At 40.8% G+C, this 14,548-nt stretch overlaps 2 protein-coding genes across 10 annotated transcripts in view; both read right to left on the reverse strand.

The window, feature by feature from the left end:
* Lrguk (leucine rich repeats and guanylate kinase domain containing) overlaps window positions 1-5,256 on the reverse strand; it is a 137,070-nt gene extending 131,814 nt beyond the window's left edge. For both annotated transcript variants that reach the window (XM_087204411.1, XM_087204410.1), the window contains exon 1: window positions 1-5,256. This exon is cut by the window's left edge. The gene's annotated coding sequence lies outside the window, so the exon portion shown is untranslated.
* Window positions 5,257-5,393: 137 nt separating this feature from the next.
* The window catches only part of Exoc4 (exocyst complex component 4), an 816,538-nt gene continuing 807,383 nt past the window's right edge, over window positions 5,394-14,548 (reverse strand). For all 8 annotated transcript variants that reach the window (XM_021237603.2, XM_004856313.4, XM_087204413.1 and 5 more), the window contains one exon: window positions 5,394-6,803. In XM_021237603.2, the coding sequence (XP_021093262.2) occupies window positions 6,566-6,803 (238 nt within the window). In that variant the 3' untranslated portion in view covers window positions 5,394-6,565. The remainder of the gene's footprint in view (window positions 6,804-14,548) is intronic.

Below are 14,548 nucleotides of genomic sequence, written 5' to 3' on the forward strand. Positions count from 1 at the left end.
GTCCCTGAAGGGCACCTTCTGTGAGGGGTACCTTCTCTACATGGGGCAGAATGGAGCCTCCTTTTCTCTGAAGACACAGAAGCAGAGAGGAAGCTGACCAAATAGGTACGTAACCCCCAGCTGGCTCCTGCTCCTTTGTCCTGTCATTCCTCTGTAACTCTCTACTTTTCATCAAACCCACTACTCAACAACAACAACAGCAGGAGCAGCAACAAAACAGTTTAACTGTTCAGGTTTTCCCTTCTTAATGAAGGTTCCTGTGTCATATAAAACTAATTACATGTATATAAATTTGTATGTTTTCCCACTGTCAATCTGTCTTTTGTTGAAAGGGCCCCAGTCTAGGAATCCAACGTGAGTAAAAAGAAAAGATTAGTTTCTCCCCTATAAAGGCTAAAGGGACATTCTGAGCCAAGATACAACAGATTTCAGAACTGTGGCATTGACCTCATCATTCTCCCAGCCTTGGCAGCGACTGGCCCAGGTGTGGGTCACTTCAGCCTCCAAATAGGGCTCAGTCCCTGGGGCCTTAGGAGGTTTGTGTTTCTAGGTTTTTGTAGATACACTGGCTACAGGGGTGGGCTCGGGCAGCCAGAAGCTAAGGAAAGGCAGAAAGAAGGGTGAGGAATGGCAACCCCAAATTAGGTCTAGGAATGGTCTGTCCTCTCCAGGGAGCCATAGGAAAGGACAGAGGGGTGGAGGAGTCAAACTCAGAGAATGTCAGTTGGGACTCAGAGGAGGTGAAGTGCTTTTCGTTTGCATACTGGACAAGGTAAGCTCAGAATAGAGAACAGAGAAAGGAGATTCGAACTTGAACTCTGGCATAGGGCCAAGCAAGACCACCTGGCAAAGTCCTCACTCCAGGCCTTAGTTTTCTCTGTAATGTAGGTATGATAATATCATCTCTGTCACAGCATTATTGTGGGGATTAAATGAAATGATGTCATAAAGCAACTGGAAATCATCTGACACATATTCAGTGTTCAAGAAAAGGTGTGTAAAGCAACATGACAGCAATTATAAAACAAAAACAGTAACAAAACCCTGCTACTAAATGGTTTCCTGATCTCTCATAGTTAAGTACATCCTTGTGAAGGAAAACTCAGCCTGGGTTTTCTGTATGGAATCAGGTTCCTCCTAGCATATCTATTATAAGTCAGCAGCAAGCTGAGGCCATGTTTGTAAGCAGGATCATATATAATGGAAACTGCACTCAATGGAAAGTACCTCACCTCTTTTTCTAGTTGTATGTATTCATTTAAAAAAAATGTCTGCAATTTTTTTTTTTTTTTGGTATCGGGGATTGAACTCAGGACCTTGCACTTGCAAGGCAGGTGCCAGAACCACTGAGCTAAATCCCCGGCCCCATGTCTGCAGTTTTTACAGGTCATTTCAGTCTTGAGATCCCAGGGGCTCCCGTTCCAGGAGTGTCAAAGTCCTGGTGATATTTTTAAACACAGACACATAACTGGCCCAGGTACATTACAGCAACTCCTCCAGTCACGCGCATTTCATCACACTCACACCTTACTCTCTTACCAGAAATGCTTTTCTAGTGTTTGCATCTTAGTTCATTTTTACAGAAATTTCCAGTTCAGCTCCAGTAGCATTTGCATCTCATTACACTCCTGATAATTAGCTCTATCTCATTACACCCCAGCCCAGTTGGAATAGGATTAGTTGTTTTCAGGTGTAAAACTATGGCGTGCAACTTACTACACCTCTTCAAAATTCCAGACAGGCCTTCTGCCTCAGCCAAATTAGGACAACAACTTCCAGCTGTGTACAGTTCATTACCACTTCTATTCAGGAAAAAAACTTCACTGTATTTCACATCTGGTCATATGCTTATTAATTATGTACTTCTCATAACAACTGGGCCTAATTAGGACAGAGTTGAGACCTTTGTCGAGCCTAGTGATTCTTTATGTTTTCTTGTTCTTGATACCTCATTACCCTCCCTCCAAATTAGGCCCAATTTGTTTTACATCCTTGCCACATTAAGACAATTGCTCTCAGGTATGCATATTTCAGCATATACTTTGCTTTTCAAGCAAAATTTTGTTGACCAGAACCTCATTTTCATATCCTGCTAGAAGGGCAGCCACTTCGATGGTCTTCTGGTCACATCTGCCTTGAATGGAGTGATTCAAGTTTGGGCTTGCTAAGTTCAGGCTGGTGGCTGGTCTCTTGTTCTGTTATGAAATTTCTGTGGTCTGGTCCTGGGGAGGCAGCCACAGCAATCCCTCAGGACAAGAATCCTGAATGCAATGGCCACGGTCCATTCATAGAGCCAGTGAGGCAGGAATCCCTTTGTTCACTAAGAAACAGTAAAGGGTAAACTGCCAGGCTGTGCTAGCCAGCAAGGGCACAGTGGGTAGTGAACAGTGACGTTCCGAGACTCCAGAGGGCAAAGCTCAGATGAGAGCAGCAACAGGGGGTCTGGCTGAAAGTTTCAGTCCTCAATCCTATCAGATGTCTTCCTAAATGAAAGGAAGTCTTACAGAATTGGGGGACTCTGGCAAGAGGAAGATCACAGTGGAAGTTTTAAGCAGCAAGTGGAAGTTTAAGTGCCATGTCACAGGAACTGTCTTTTTTGCTTGCCATTGCATGAATCCCACATCACCTGAGCTGTAAGAGGCAATTATCTTTTTCTGACTGACTGAATGAATACATTAGTGCTAAGAAATGTGGATATGACTTGACAGTAAGAATCATCAGGGTTTGGTTGCCACCAATTTAACTTGTCTGTGTTGGAGTTTTTCTTTCCAACCTATTTGAACCACAGAATAATGACTACTAAGCTTGGCAAACACGCAGGCAAGATTGCAGCCCAAAGAGGGTCTGGGGCTTATGTGAATGGAGTCACACTGTGTGCCTGACGCAGTGATTCTGGGTGGAAAGTCCCACCACAGACTTTGGGTGAATGCCCAACTGATGAGTATGGGCTGTAGGAGCTCAGGCGTGGCCCTACCACTGAATTCCAGCTGATCTGGACCCACTTAGAAGTAAATTTGGCCGGATGGGGATTTAGCTCAGTAGTTCTGCCGCCTGCCTTTGCAAGCACAAGGTCCCGAGTTCAGTCCCCGGTACCAAAAAAGAAGAAGTAAATTTGGCTTTCAGAGCCTGGAAGCAGATATTGTCCATTTCGGGCAAGGACAGCAGGAGGATGTACTGTGTCCTTGTCTAATGTGGGGATGTTATTAGCTGTGAGGGGGAGAAAGTTCTAGTTGAGTAAAAAGCTTTAATAATCCCATTGTGAGGTAGGAATAAAAACACCACATTAAGATGAAAGTTCTTGAAGAAACTTTATTAATAGGATGGGTATTTTAAATAGGTGCTGATGGGGTAAAGGGCACAAGAATATCTGAAGATTAGTTTTGTTTATAAATTAAGAGGTGTACTGACACAAGATAGATAGCTAAAAGTAACAAAATAAAACAAAACAAAACCCTGCAGTGGAAACAACTACCAGTACTTCTGAGAACACTACTTGCCAACACATTTCAAGAACTGAATCCATCCTGTTAAATTTAGTTTTTTTAAAGGAATTTACCCTAAGGGTGGCTAAATTGGGAGAGACTCTTCCATTACTTTCAGATCCCCTGGGCATGGTAGAAAGGAAAGCAGTGTTTATGACACAGGGTTGTTGTGAGGAGAAAATGGGAAAAAATGATAGGTATCATAGAGCAGGTGACAGTGAGCAGGAAGCTCTTCCTGGGAGCTGCCATTGCTTGTGGAGCTTTCTCTGAGGATCAGGCTGGGTGTAACAGCCTCAAAGCCCTTCTCCTTCACAGTCATGTCTACTGTCCATCTCAAGGCTCTCCCTAGTTCTTTGAGCCCTCTCCAAGGTGCTGTGATTAGTGTTGCAAACAAAGTGCCATATACTGCTGTCCCTGGTATGGGAAGGGGACTGGTTCCAGGACCCTTGTGGTTGCCAAAATCCAAGGATGCCCAAGTCCCTTCTATACAGTGGCATGATACTGAATATAGCCTATGCACACTCTCCTGTGTCCCAAATCGTTTCTAGGGTACTTATACTACTTGATATAATATAAACACAATGTAAATAGTTGCAATGTTTTGTCTAGGGAATAAAGATAAGGAAAAAGGTCTGTTCATGGTTATACAGACACAATTTTTTCCATACGTAGGTGTGATCTGTAGTTAGCTGAATCCTACGAGGCAGAAGCCATGGGTAGGAAGGGCCAGCTGTATGTCATCCCATTTGTCCTGTTTGCTTTGTTTTCAGTGCTTCTTTGGTGAGGCCTATCTTGTCGGGCCTATGAGCTGCAACAGCACACTTTAAGGAGTTGTCCTTACGGCAGAATGCTCTGTGGCTATTTGTCAGTGTGTGTATATTCTGGGTCCTATCCTTGGTGGACCTGGATCTTCTAGCACTTTCCAGTCATGACTCTGAATAGCACAAAACCAGTCTGATAATCTCCCCAAAGTAGACCATAATCTGTGGAAACCTTCACTTTATCCCCAATGATGGTAGGTTTTAAGATGGCCAAGTCATCTCCATTTCCATCCATTCAACCATTTGCTGAATGCATTTTTGACTTTTTGAAGAATGAAGACTGATGTGATAATCTTCAAAGAAATTTGTGCCTTGAAAGTCTTAGACCAAAATCCCTACCCTCCTCTTTCTATGCAGAATTGATGCTTTTCAATTCCATCATTACTGTAAAGTCAAGCAAGGTGTCCACTTTCCTAAATGCTCCCCTGTAGCAGCTGATCTGCCATTTCTCTGCTGGTTCTCAGAGCTCCTGACATTCTATTCAGCCCAAAACCACAACCCTTTCTACCTCCAGAAACACTATGCTGAGCCCTCCCCAGTCCTATCCATAGCTCTTCTGGCATCGCAGTCACTCAGTATTATTACCCTGGATGGGGCAGGAAGGAAAAGAGAAATCAAAGTGTCTACTCTGGGATGCCGTGGCTATTAAGTGGAGGCTTTCATACCAAAGTGATCTATTGCGCTCTCCCCTTATTGTCTTCCTCCCACATCTACTCTTCAGTAGATCACTTCCAAGGACCTTGTTGGGAGCCATTTGTTTTTCCATGGTGGTTTCCTACACAGACTCAAATTCTTCTCAGTCAGCCCTCTGACCCATATAAATGTGTAGCATTTCTTCCCTCCAGAAGCCCCCGGAAGGCTGTCCTGCAGCTCCCTGCTGGATCCCTGCACAACTGCTCCACTGTCTAATCCAATTCCTAGCTCAGCCCTGAGTGAGCCCTCATCAAGATTTGGAGTCAAGTCCCTTCTTAGATAACAGTAGTGTCCTCTTTGTCTACATATCTGCCCTGAGCATAGCAGTACTTGGCACACATTAGGCCATCAGGGAATGTTTGCTGAATAAAGAATGTAAGAAAAACAACATGCCACATTTAAGCTTCTCAAGACAGTCTTTATTTTTTTGTTTATTCCATCAAAACCAAAGTTGTTACAAACAGGCACAAAATCCAGTCACAGACCTTCCCGCTCGCCTTTCCATGTGTGTTCAAGATGCTTCCTGATCACCGCACTGTTCCTCCTGTGACAGGTGACCATGCACAGCAAGAGGACTGGGGGCCTGGGGTAATGGTGAAGTCCAGTGTGCCAGGAACACAGTGAGCATCTGCACTACAGGAAAGCAACTCTGAAACAGGCTCAGTTGGTGGCCCCACAGAGAGAGGAGAAATGTCATGGCTGTCCCATCATCCTTGCCCTCAGCTAAGCAAACCTGGGCTACTTTCCCAGATGTTCATGGGAAGATAAGTAAGCACCTCAGAATCATTAACCTCCAAACAAGGTTTTAAGTGAGGCGAGACGTTCTCTAACCATTATTTTTTTGGAAACCAGAGTGGGTCAGACCACCTTTCCTTCTTCCATTTTTATCACTAATTTATGGCTCTTGGTTTTGATACAGTCAAAATACAAAGGCAGTAAACCAACCAACAGCCTAGGTACAAGCTACAGCATATAAATTCTCTAAGAGGTTGAGATAAAGGATATTTTCCCCCCTAACTCTGAAGAGTTCCTGTTTTGGTTAGGGAAATTTGTTGAAAGCCACAACCAGCTGAGAAGCCATTTATATGATTTGGGTAAAGTGATAGAAAACAATGCATGTACACTTATTTTATTGGACTGTAAACCAACAAGGTCAAGAGAGTAGAAACAGAAGACTATTAAGTGGCTTTAGGAATGGACTAAAACATAGGTGCCAGTCTACTTTGAAAGCTGGAATTTTATATATGCCGGGGAATAAACAAAGTATAAGTCATCCATTCGTTTCTCAGAGTGTAATAGCTTGATATACCTTCCTTCCTTGGCCTACCTCAGCCCCTTTAGAATCAACTGTACTAATGTAGTTGTTACAGTAAAACATTTTGTACTGCAAACTTCCTTCAGAGCTCCTAACAAAAGCCAAACCTAAAGAGAAAATAATCCTTACACTTTTCTTTCTACTAAAGCATCAGCATAGACAAAACTAACCTTGGAAGATACCAAATAACATACCAATAAAGAGGTGAGTCTGAGGAAACAAAAGCAACCCCCACCCTACCGCAGTGCACCCCATTAAACAGTAGTTATTTTCTTATCTTTGGTGGCCTGCTTGATGGCCGCCTGCTCACAGATGATCTCCTTAAGTCTCTGGAGCCTCGAGTTCTGGGTGGTCTGGTCCCCCACTCCCGTCTGACTTCGGTGCAGCAGGGTCAGGGCGTGGATGTATTCCAGCTCCGTGTACTTCACGCCCTGGTCCACCACCAGGTTCAGGAGCTCGTCGGCCGTGTTGTACAGCATCTCATAGTACTGCCTAGGATGAAGATAGAGCCCTGCTCAGTGCCATCAGCAGCAGCAGTGTTGGCTAAGTGGGGATGAAAATGCTCTTGAAATGTTAATTGGTTTACTTACTCCACAAACACTGATCTCCTGGCAGTCTGGTTTTGTTTCATTCAATCCTTCATTTGTTCATTCATCATTTATTATTGGAGTCTTTATAAAACATATGTTTTTTTTCCTCCATAAAGAAGATAATAATAGTACCTACCTTTTAGGGTTATTGGAAGAACTGAACTGATTAATCTATATAAAGCAGTTAGAATGGTGGTGCTTCATAAAGGTAAAGTCTTCTTAGAACTATGATAGAAATATAACAAAAGTAACAGCATGGCCCTTTTTCCTCAAGAAGTTCCAAGACAGGTAAGAAAGGGAAAAAGAAACCTAGAAATAGCAATTTTATTGCTGGTGACAGAGTTCCTTCCCCTGCCTGGTGCCATTTAACCCTCACTACACCCAGGAAGTTGCAACTTCCTTTACTTGGATAAGAAAACTGAAGCCAAGAGGAGTTAGAAGACTTGTCCAGTGTCACAAAGACAACACCTACCATCCCTAAAACCAGCATTTCCGCTACTATACATGTACTCAGTGTATGCAGGACTCGGAACTACCACTTGCACTATTCCCAAGCACCTAGGGGTGGTAAAGGCTCTGAGCCAGCTTTGCCAACACAGCCTGTTAGCAAAGGGACAGAGGGCCTCCCCGGGCACCATTCACTTTCTTCTCTCTTCCTGATATGAAGGGAGCTTTGGGAGGATTGAGGGATTCAGGCAGTAGCGGTTTAAGGCAACTCTTCTGAGTGAAAGGATCTTAAGGCTCTATCTGGATCACTGGCTTAAAATCCTGTGTTATTGGACTCAGGGCTTTGGATTTGTTTCTTCATCAGGAATACCTTGGAAAAAAACACACATTCTAAAATGAAGCCATTCTAGGAGCTTTGTAATTTCAAGAATATTTTATAAATCACTGCTGCAATGGATATGTGATCAAAAAAAGTTTTGGTATCTTTTCATATGGTTGGTCTACTTCCTGCACTGCTGACCCTGTTTTTCTAATTAACATACAATTAAAAAATAGAATACTTAAAAAGAAGATTGAACCCAGACAGTGCTAAGGTACATTCTCATCCCTTTTTAAAAAATCTTATTTTGAGTCAGTTTTGCTAAATTGCTCAGGCAGGCCTTGAACTTGTCAGCCTCCTGCCTCAGCCTTCTAAGTACCTGGGATTATAGGCATATACCACCATCTCTAGTGAGAAATGATATTCTTTTGTGATATTCTCTAAATAGTAATGGGAATGAAAGTAGTTATTTTAGATGAATCATCATGAATCTCTTCTAGGAGCAAATTGTTCAGCATCACTGTGTACAGGGTCCTCTTAGGGCTACTTTTTTGTAATAGTTTTAAATGAGTGTGCCTTTTAAGCTCCTGGAGCCTGGTAGCCAGGAGCCACTGCACTGGTCAAGGCTAACTTTGAATGTAGACAATAGTACTTCTTATGTATTTCTTATGCTTCACGTGTAGTATAAAACCCATGTGAGCTTTATGTTCTACTCCTCAATATATCTGTTGTAGTTCAAAATATAATACTTTAAAAGCTGGGTGTGGTGGTACATACCTGTAATCCCAGCACTCTAGGAGGCTGAGGCAGGAGGATTCTAAGTTTGAGCCCAGCCTTGGCAATTGAAAGAGGCCAAGCTTCAAAATAGAAAATAAAAAAGGGCTGGGGAATACAGTTCATTTCAAAAGCCCTGGGTTCAATCTCTAGTACCACAAAACAATAACAACAACAAAACATACTGTAGGAAGATGTACTGTATTTGGCCTATGGCTTCATATGTTTCCTTGTACACAATGGCTTCTTCCCTGTGTGGGACTGTGTGATTCAAAAGTTAATTACTCCCCTAGATTCTGTTGTAAATTTGATGGTTGGAGTGTGTTTGCCTCGGGACAATGGACAATCAGTAATAGGGCGAGGTTACTCAGCCATCTGTTTGCCCTAAATCCAAATGTCCCGGGGCCCAATATCTATAGGACAATCTGTAAACAGGGTGGTCGTAACTGTCAGTCAGGATGTCTGCTGAACATCAGCATATGACAATGAGCCACTAACCTTTGTTCTTTTTTTTTTCTGTGAATCCACATGTTAACCCCCCCCCCCCCCCTTAACCCCCTATAAAACAACCTCGGACTCTGAGCCAGGTGCCTCTCTAAGCTATTTTGCTTCGGGAGTGCCGTCTGGCCAGACTAATAAAGGTCTGTTTCCCAACATGGCCGGTGTGTTCCTTCCCGGGTGTGCTCCACTCCAGCTCCTTGGAGCGTTTGGTAAGGCCCTCGGTCTTACATTCTGGAGGCACCACTGGGATCCCCGGGTGTGCTCCACTTCAGCTCCTCGGAGCGTTTGGTAAGGCCCTCGGTCTTACACCTGATATTGGCCTTTATTTTGAGAACTGAGGCTGTATACCATTTAATTGTTTCCCTTAGGTGCACAAGTGAGTGAGAGAGCTGTCTCCTTAGGGAAAATTCTTAAGAATATACATTTTTAAAATTGCTTAAGAACTCAGAAATAAAAGTAGATTTACCAAACAGAATGAAAATTTTGGGCTCATGATTCTTTTTTTCCTCCCTTGATTCTTAAGTTAGAAGGGACTTGAAACCTGCAATTTCTAGACTACTGGTTTTCAAATTTCAGAGCACCTCACTATGAAAAGAGCAGAGTGCTGAGGTCCAATCCTCAGATATGATGATTGTCAAAGAATCTAAGCCGGTCGGCACTCAGCCAGAATTTGTTTGGGAGGGGAACAGTTACACAGCCATCCCTGTCTCTGCTAGCCAGGACCTAAAAGCAGCAGGAAAGGCTACAGAAGCAGTAGTGAATGGTTTGTGATATTTTTCACTAAAATTAAACCAAAAGAATTGAGGTTTTTGCATTATGATGCTGACGTTTTCATAATTTCTCTTAAGAAGTAACACTGAATGGTAACATTGCAGCTCAGATGCAATTGGATTTCTTTTGAAAAATCAGATGAATTGTTTCCAGGGATACTGGCTGGTTTTCTATTGAGACTTTGTTTCATGCTGGGAGCAAACAAGACAAAGATGCCTGGGTGTCTAGTCCTGGATCATCCAGTGATAAGTGACAAAGGCCATGCCACTTAAGTCCTTAATGTTTCAATATCCTCTGTGCAATGAAGACCTTTATAAATCCCAGGATAACACCCTGAAGTGGACTGAGAGACAAAAAAGAGTTCTCAAGAGCTGCAGATGAACAACAATGTGCCAGAACCGCAAAGCTGAGTTATTAAACAAAATTGACAGGTAACTGATGGTGTATTTTCTATAGTTAGGGAAAAATTTCCTTATAACCATGATGATATATTAGATCATAAGGAAATATAAATATTTAAAGACAGAATGAAATTCATTTATCTTTCAGAAAGGTACCCAGTAGCAAAGACTAATAAATCAGCATAGCAACAGTTAGATGGGGTAGTGAGGAAAGGGTGCCACAAGGTGCCCTAAAGGGAAAACAGGAAAATGCCCCAAACTATGCAATTAGAATGAGCTTCCATGATAAACACCGACAGACTGAAATGAAATCAGGTAACTCCACAGGGATAAATAACTGATCAGTACTCATAGAAGCCTCAGGAAAATGAAAGTTTGGTCTTTATCATCAAGTACTAAAATAGCAGCCATGGCTTCCAGGGCACCACCTTTTATATTAGCTGGCACTTTACTTAGCTGGCTGGATGGGATCAGTGAACCCACATTTGATTTAGATATTTTCTGGCTCATGACTTATAGAAAAGTCTCTTCATATCCCATAATGTTCAAAGAGCAAGTGCTAGATGTGGAACAAATATCCTATTTCAAAGACCAAGGAGTTTCACATCACCCTGGTGGATAGAACATACTTTGAGGAAGTGTCTGCCTTCCCAGGATTGATTTTACCCTTTGCTGTGTGTCTTTGGGGAGCTACTTCCATGGCAGTATGAGCAGAGAAGGCAAGGGGGTGGGGGCATGATGTCACATAGCCTGGCCTATGGTCACCATCTATAGCATGACAACATTGATACTCTGTCTGATACAAACAGATTACTTTCTCTTACCAACCTTATGTTTGCTTTATCAACAGACTGTTCTTCCTTGTGATTTTTTTCTCTCTTTTTCCCTCCCAGTGCTGGGCATTGAATACTCTACCACTAAGCTATACTCCTATCCCTCTTACTTTATTTTAATGGCACTGCACCACCACTGTCTCCTCATTGATTCTGTCTGAAAACATTTTTACTAGTAAGCGTATTGTGGTAAGATGGGAAGATCATCATATATATATATATATATATATATATATATATATATATATATATAAAATCTTTCTCTGATTGGAAAATTAATACAGGTACCATATAGAACATATGGGCCATACAGAAAGATTATATGGAGAAAGGATTGCTCATATAATTCTATTATAATGACATGCAACATTTTGGAATATTTTCTTATAGTCCTCTTCCTTTGATGTAGTATTTTAGCCAATTTTTTTCTTATGGTTGAAATATTTGGGGTAAAACACAATTGGACACTGGGATTGTTTCCAATTATAAAAAAACTTTCTTTTCTGAGGATAGATTTCTAAAAGCAGAATTAGTCAAAAGGTAAGTACATTGTTGAGAACATTTGTCAATACTGCCAAATTGCTTTTTGATTTTCAATATATGTAGTTATACAGTAGGTACAAATTGCTGATTTTTCAATTTTTGAGTATTAGTACTTTTCTGATCTTTTTAAAAAGCTTTTCATAAATTTTCATACACATACCAACCAAGGAGAGCTTGAGTATCTTGTCCCTTGTTCTATACCTCCAACTCTGGCATGCTCAACATAAAACTAGGTACTGCATCTCTGCAAGTTACTGCAAATAGTTTCAGTTTTATTTTGTGTAAAGCAAGGGAATAAAGCTTTATGAAAACCATCTCTTCCCAGTGCAACTCTCCTTCCTGTGCCTGCAGTCCTGGGTGTGAATGACAGGAAGGCCTTGAATGGAGAACTGTCCAAAGCCCATGACAAAGCTTGGCCATCTGTCTAACTTTACTTGGTGGAATTCAGAGTCTTGTCCCTGAAAAGAAACTGTGGTTCTAAATGTAGTCATTCCTTGCCACGTGCAGAGGATTGGTTCCAGGATCCCCAGGCTCAAGTATTTATATATAACTTATATACTTCCTCCCATATGTTTTAAATCATCTCTAGATTTATACCTAAAACAATGTAAATACAACACAAATATTTGTTATACTGTAGTGACAAGGAAAAGACTTCTAAATAGTCAGTACAGATAAAATTTTTGTTCCTGAATATTTCTGATCTTTGGCTGACTGAATTCATGTATGTAGAATCCATGGATATGGAACATGTGAATGAGGATGACCAACTGTATACAGCTATGTTTCATGCTGTTTCATAATCTGTCTTGACTACAGTAATATTAATAATGTATAATTTTTAGGTACATCAATATAGTTGATCCTTTCAAATAGGTACAATAATTATCCACATTTTATAGATGAGAAAACTGAGCTATAGGGTATGAGTGATTTGTCTAAGGTCTCAAAGTGAATGAGCCTACAAATCCTCTGTAACATAGATATTTTATACCGTAGAAAGCAAGGAAAGAATAATTGCAAAGAATATTTGAATAGCTAGTTCATTTTTATTCATGATTTTCAAAATACACATTAAACAAAATTCCTACCTAAACTGCCTTCCATTGTAATAGAATGAACCAATATTATGTCAATTTAAAATTCACTTACACAAACTTGAAGTCATATTTGAATAGCATGGGATTTAATCTGGGAATTCAGTGTTCCAAACTTAAACTTTAGCATTTAATTCAGGAGTTACAGGATAGATTTTTGGTCCTTTCACTTTATTATCTATCTTTTTTGCCCCTCCAAGCTTATAAGGGTGAGGTAATTGTTCTTTTAAAAAGTTGGCTGCCCTTCTGATTCATCATTTCTTTTTTTTTTGGTACTGGGGATCGAACTCAGGTCCTTGCACCTGTGCAGCAGGCAGAGAAACCACTGAGGTAAATCCCCAGCCTGACTCACCATTTCTTTGAAGAAGGGAGATAATTAAGTATTCTTTTTGTTCTGAAATGGGAACTCTTAAACACTAGTGGTGGGAATGTGTAGCCCCATGGAAAACAAAATGGAGATTTCTTTAAAACAAATAGAATTACCAGATGAGCCAGGAATCCCACTACTGGTCATATTATTTCCTTTGTATAAAGGAAATAAAATCATTATATCAAAGAGGTACTTGTACTCTCCTATTTATCACAGCAGTATTCACAATGGCCAAGATATGGAATCTACCAAAGTGTCCATCAACAGATGCAAGAGTAAGGAAAATGTGGTACATATGCTTAATGGAAAATTTTTCAGCTATAAAAAATAATGAAATCCTGTCATTTGCAGCAATTTAGATGGAACTGAATGGAGGTCATTATATTAAGCCAGACAATGCCACATATTTTCATTTATTTGTGGAGACTAAAAAGCCACTCTTACAGTAGAAGGAAGTAGGATAGTGCACACTAGACACTGAGAAGGGTTAGGGAAAGAGGACAGAAAGATGTTGAATAAGGGGACTAAAACACAGTTAAATAGGAGGAATTTATTCTAGTTTTCTATAGTGCAGTGTTATGGCTTGTAGCTAGATGTCCCCCCAAAGCCTTGTGTGCTCACAGGTGGGGCTTTTTGGAGGTGGCTGGATCTAGGGTGTGTGAATATGGATTAAGTATGTGTGATAACTAAATTAATCCACTGAGTAGTTTAGCATAGTCCTGGGTATGGATAATGGGAAAGCCCACCATGGGTGTGGGTGGTACTATTCAATAATCTTATAGCCTGGATAGGATAAGAGAGAAAGGAGGGGTGCTGCTTGCTGCTTTCTGCCTGCCCTACCATGGACTGCTTCTCCTCTGCCATGCTGCTCTGTCTTGGAGCCAGCCCACTATGAATTAAAACCTCTACAAATTGTGAACTAAAATAAATCTTTTCTCCTTTAACTTTGGGTGTTGAGTATTTTTCTCAGCAATGAAAAAGTAACCAAGATACATAGTAAGCTAACTATTGTCAGGAGAATCTATGATACATTTGTAAATAACTGGAAGAGTATGATAGTTTCCCACATATAGAAATGACTAATATTTGAGGATATGGAAGTGCTTATTACCCTGAATTGATTATTACATATTGTACCCTGTAAATATGTAAAAATATTATATTCAATAAAAAAACACTCTCTTCTAGTTCTTCCTGAGATAAAGCTAGTACAGTATTAACATCAACAAGAGAATTAAGTGCTGTGGCTGACTTCTAAAATACAAGCTTGAGAGGGTGAAAAACTGACAGTAAACTGCAGTATTGATTGTAGCTCCCAAAATTATTTAGCCAATACAGATTGATATTCCTTATCTGAAATGCTTGGGGCCAGAATGTTTTGAATTTACATTTTGGAATATTAATATGTACAGTATATAATCAAATATCTTGGGGATGAGACCCAAATCTAAACACAAAATTCATTTATGTTTTACATATTCCTGCTATGATTTGGATCATAGTTTGGGTATCCCTCCAAAGGTTCATGTGTTAGGAGGCTTGCTCCCCAAGATGGCAGTTCTGGTAAGTGGTGGAGCCTTTAAGAGGTGGG

This window comes from Heterocephalus glaber, unplaced genomic scaffold, assembly GCF_053883595.1.
Source record: "Heterocephalus glaber isolate CG9 unplaced genomic scaffold, H.glaber_assembly_v1.0 deba00000546, whole genome shotgun sequence".
NCBI classification, from domain to species: domain Eukaryota; kingdom Metazoa; phylum Chordata; class Mammalia; order Rodentia; family Bathyergidae; genus Heterocephalus; species Heterocephalus glaber.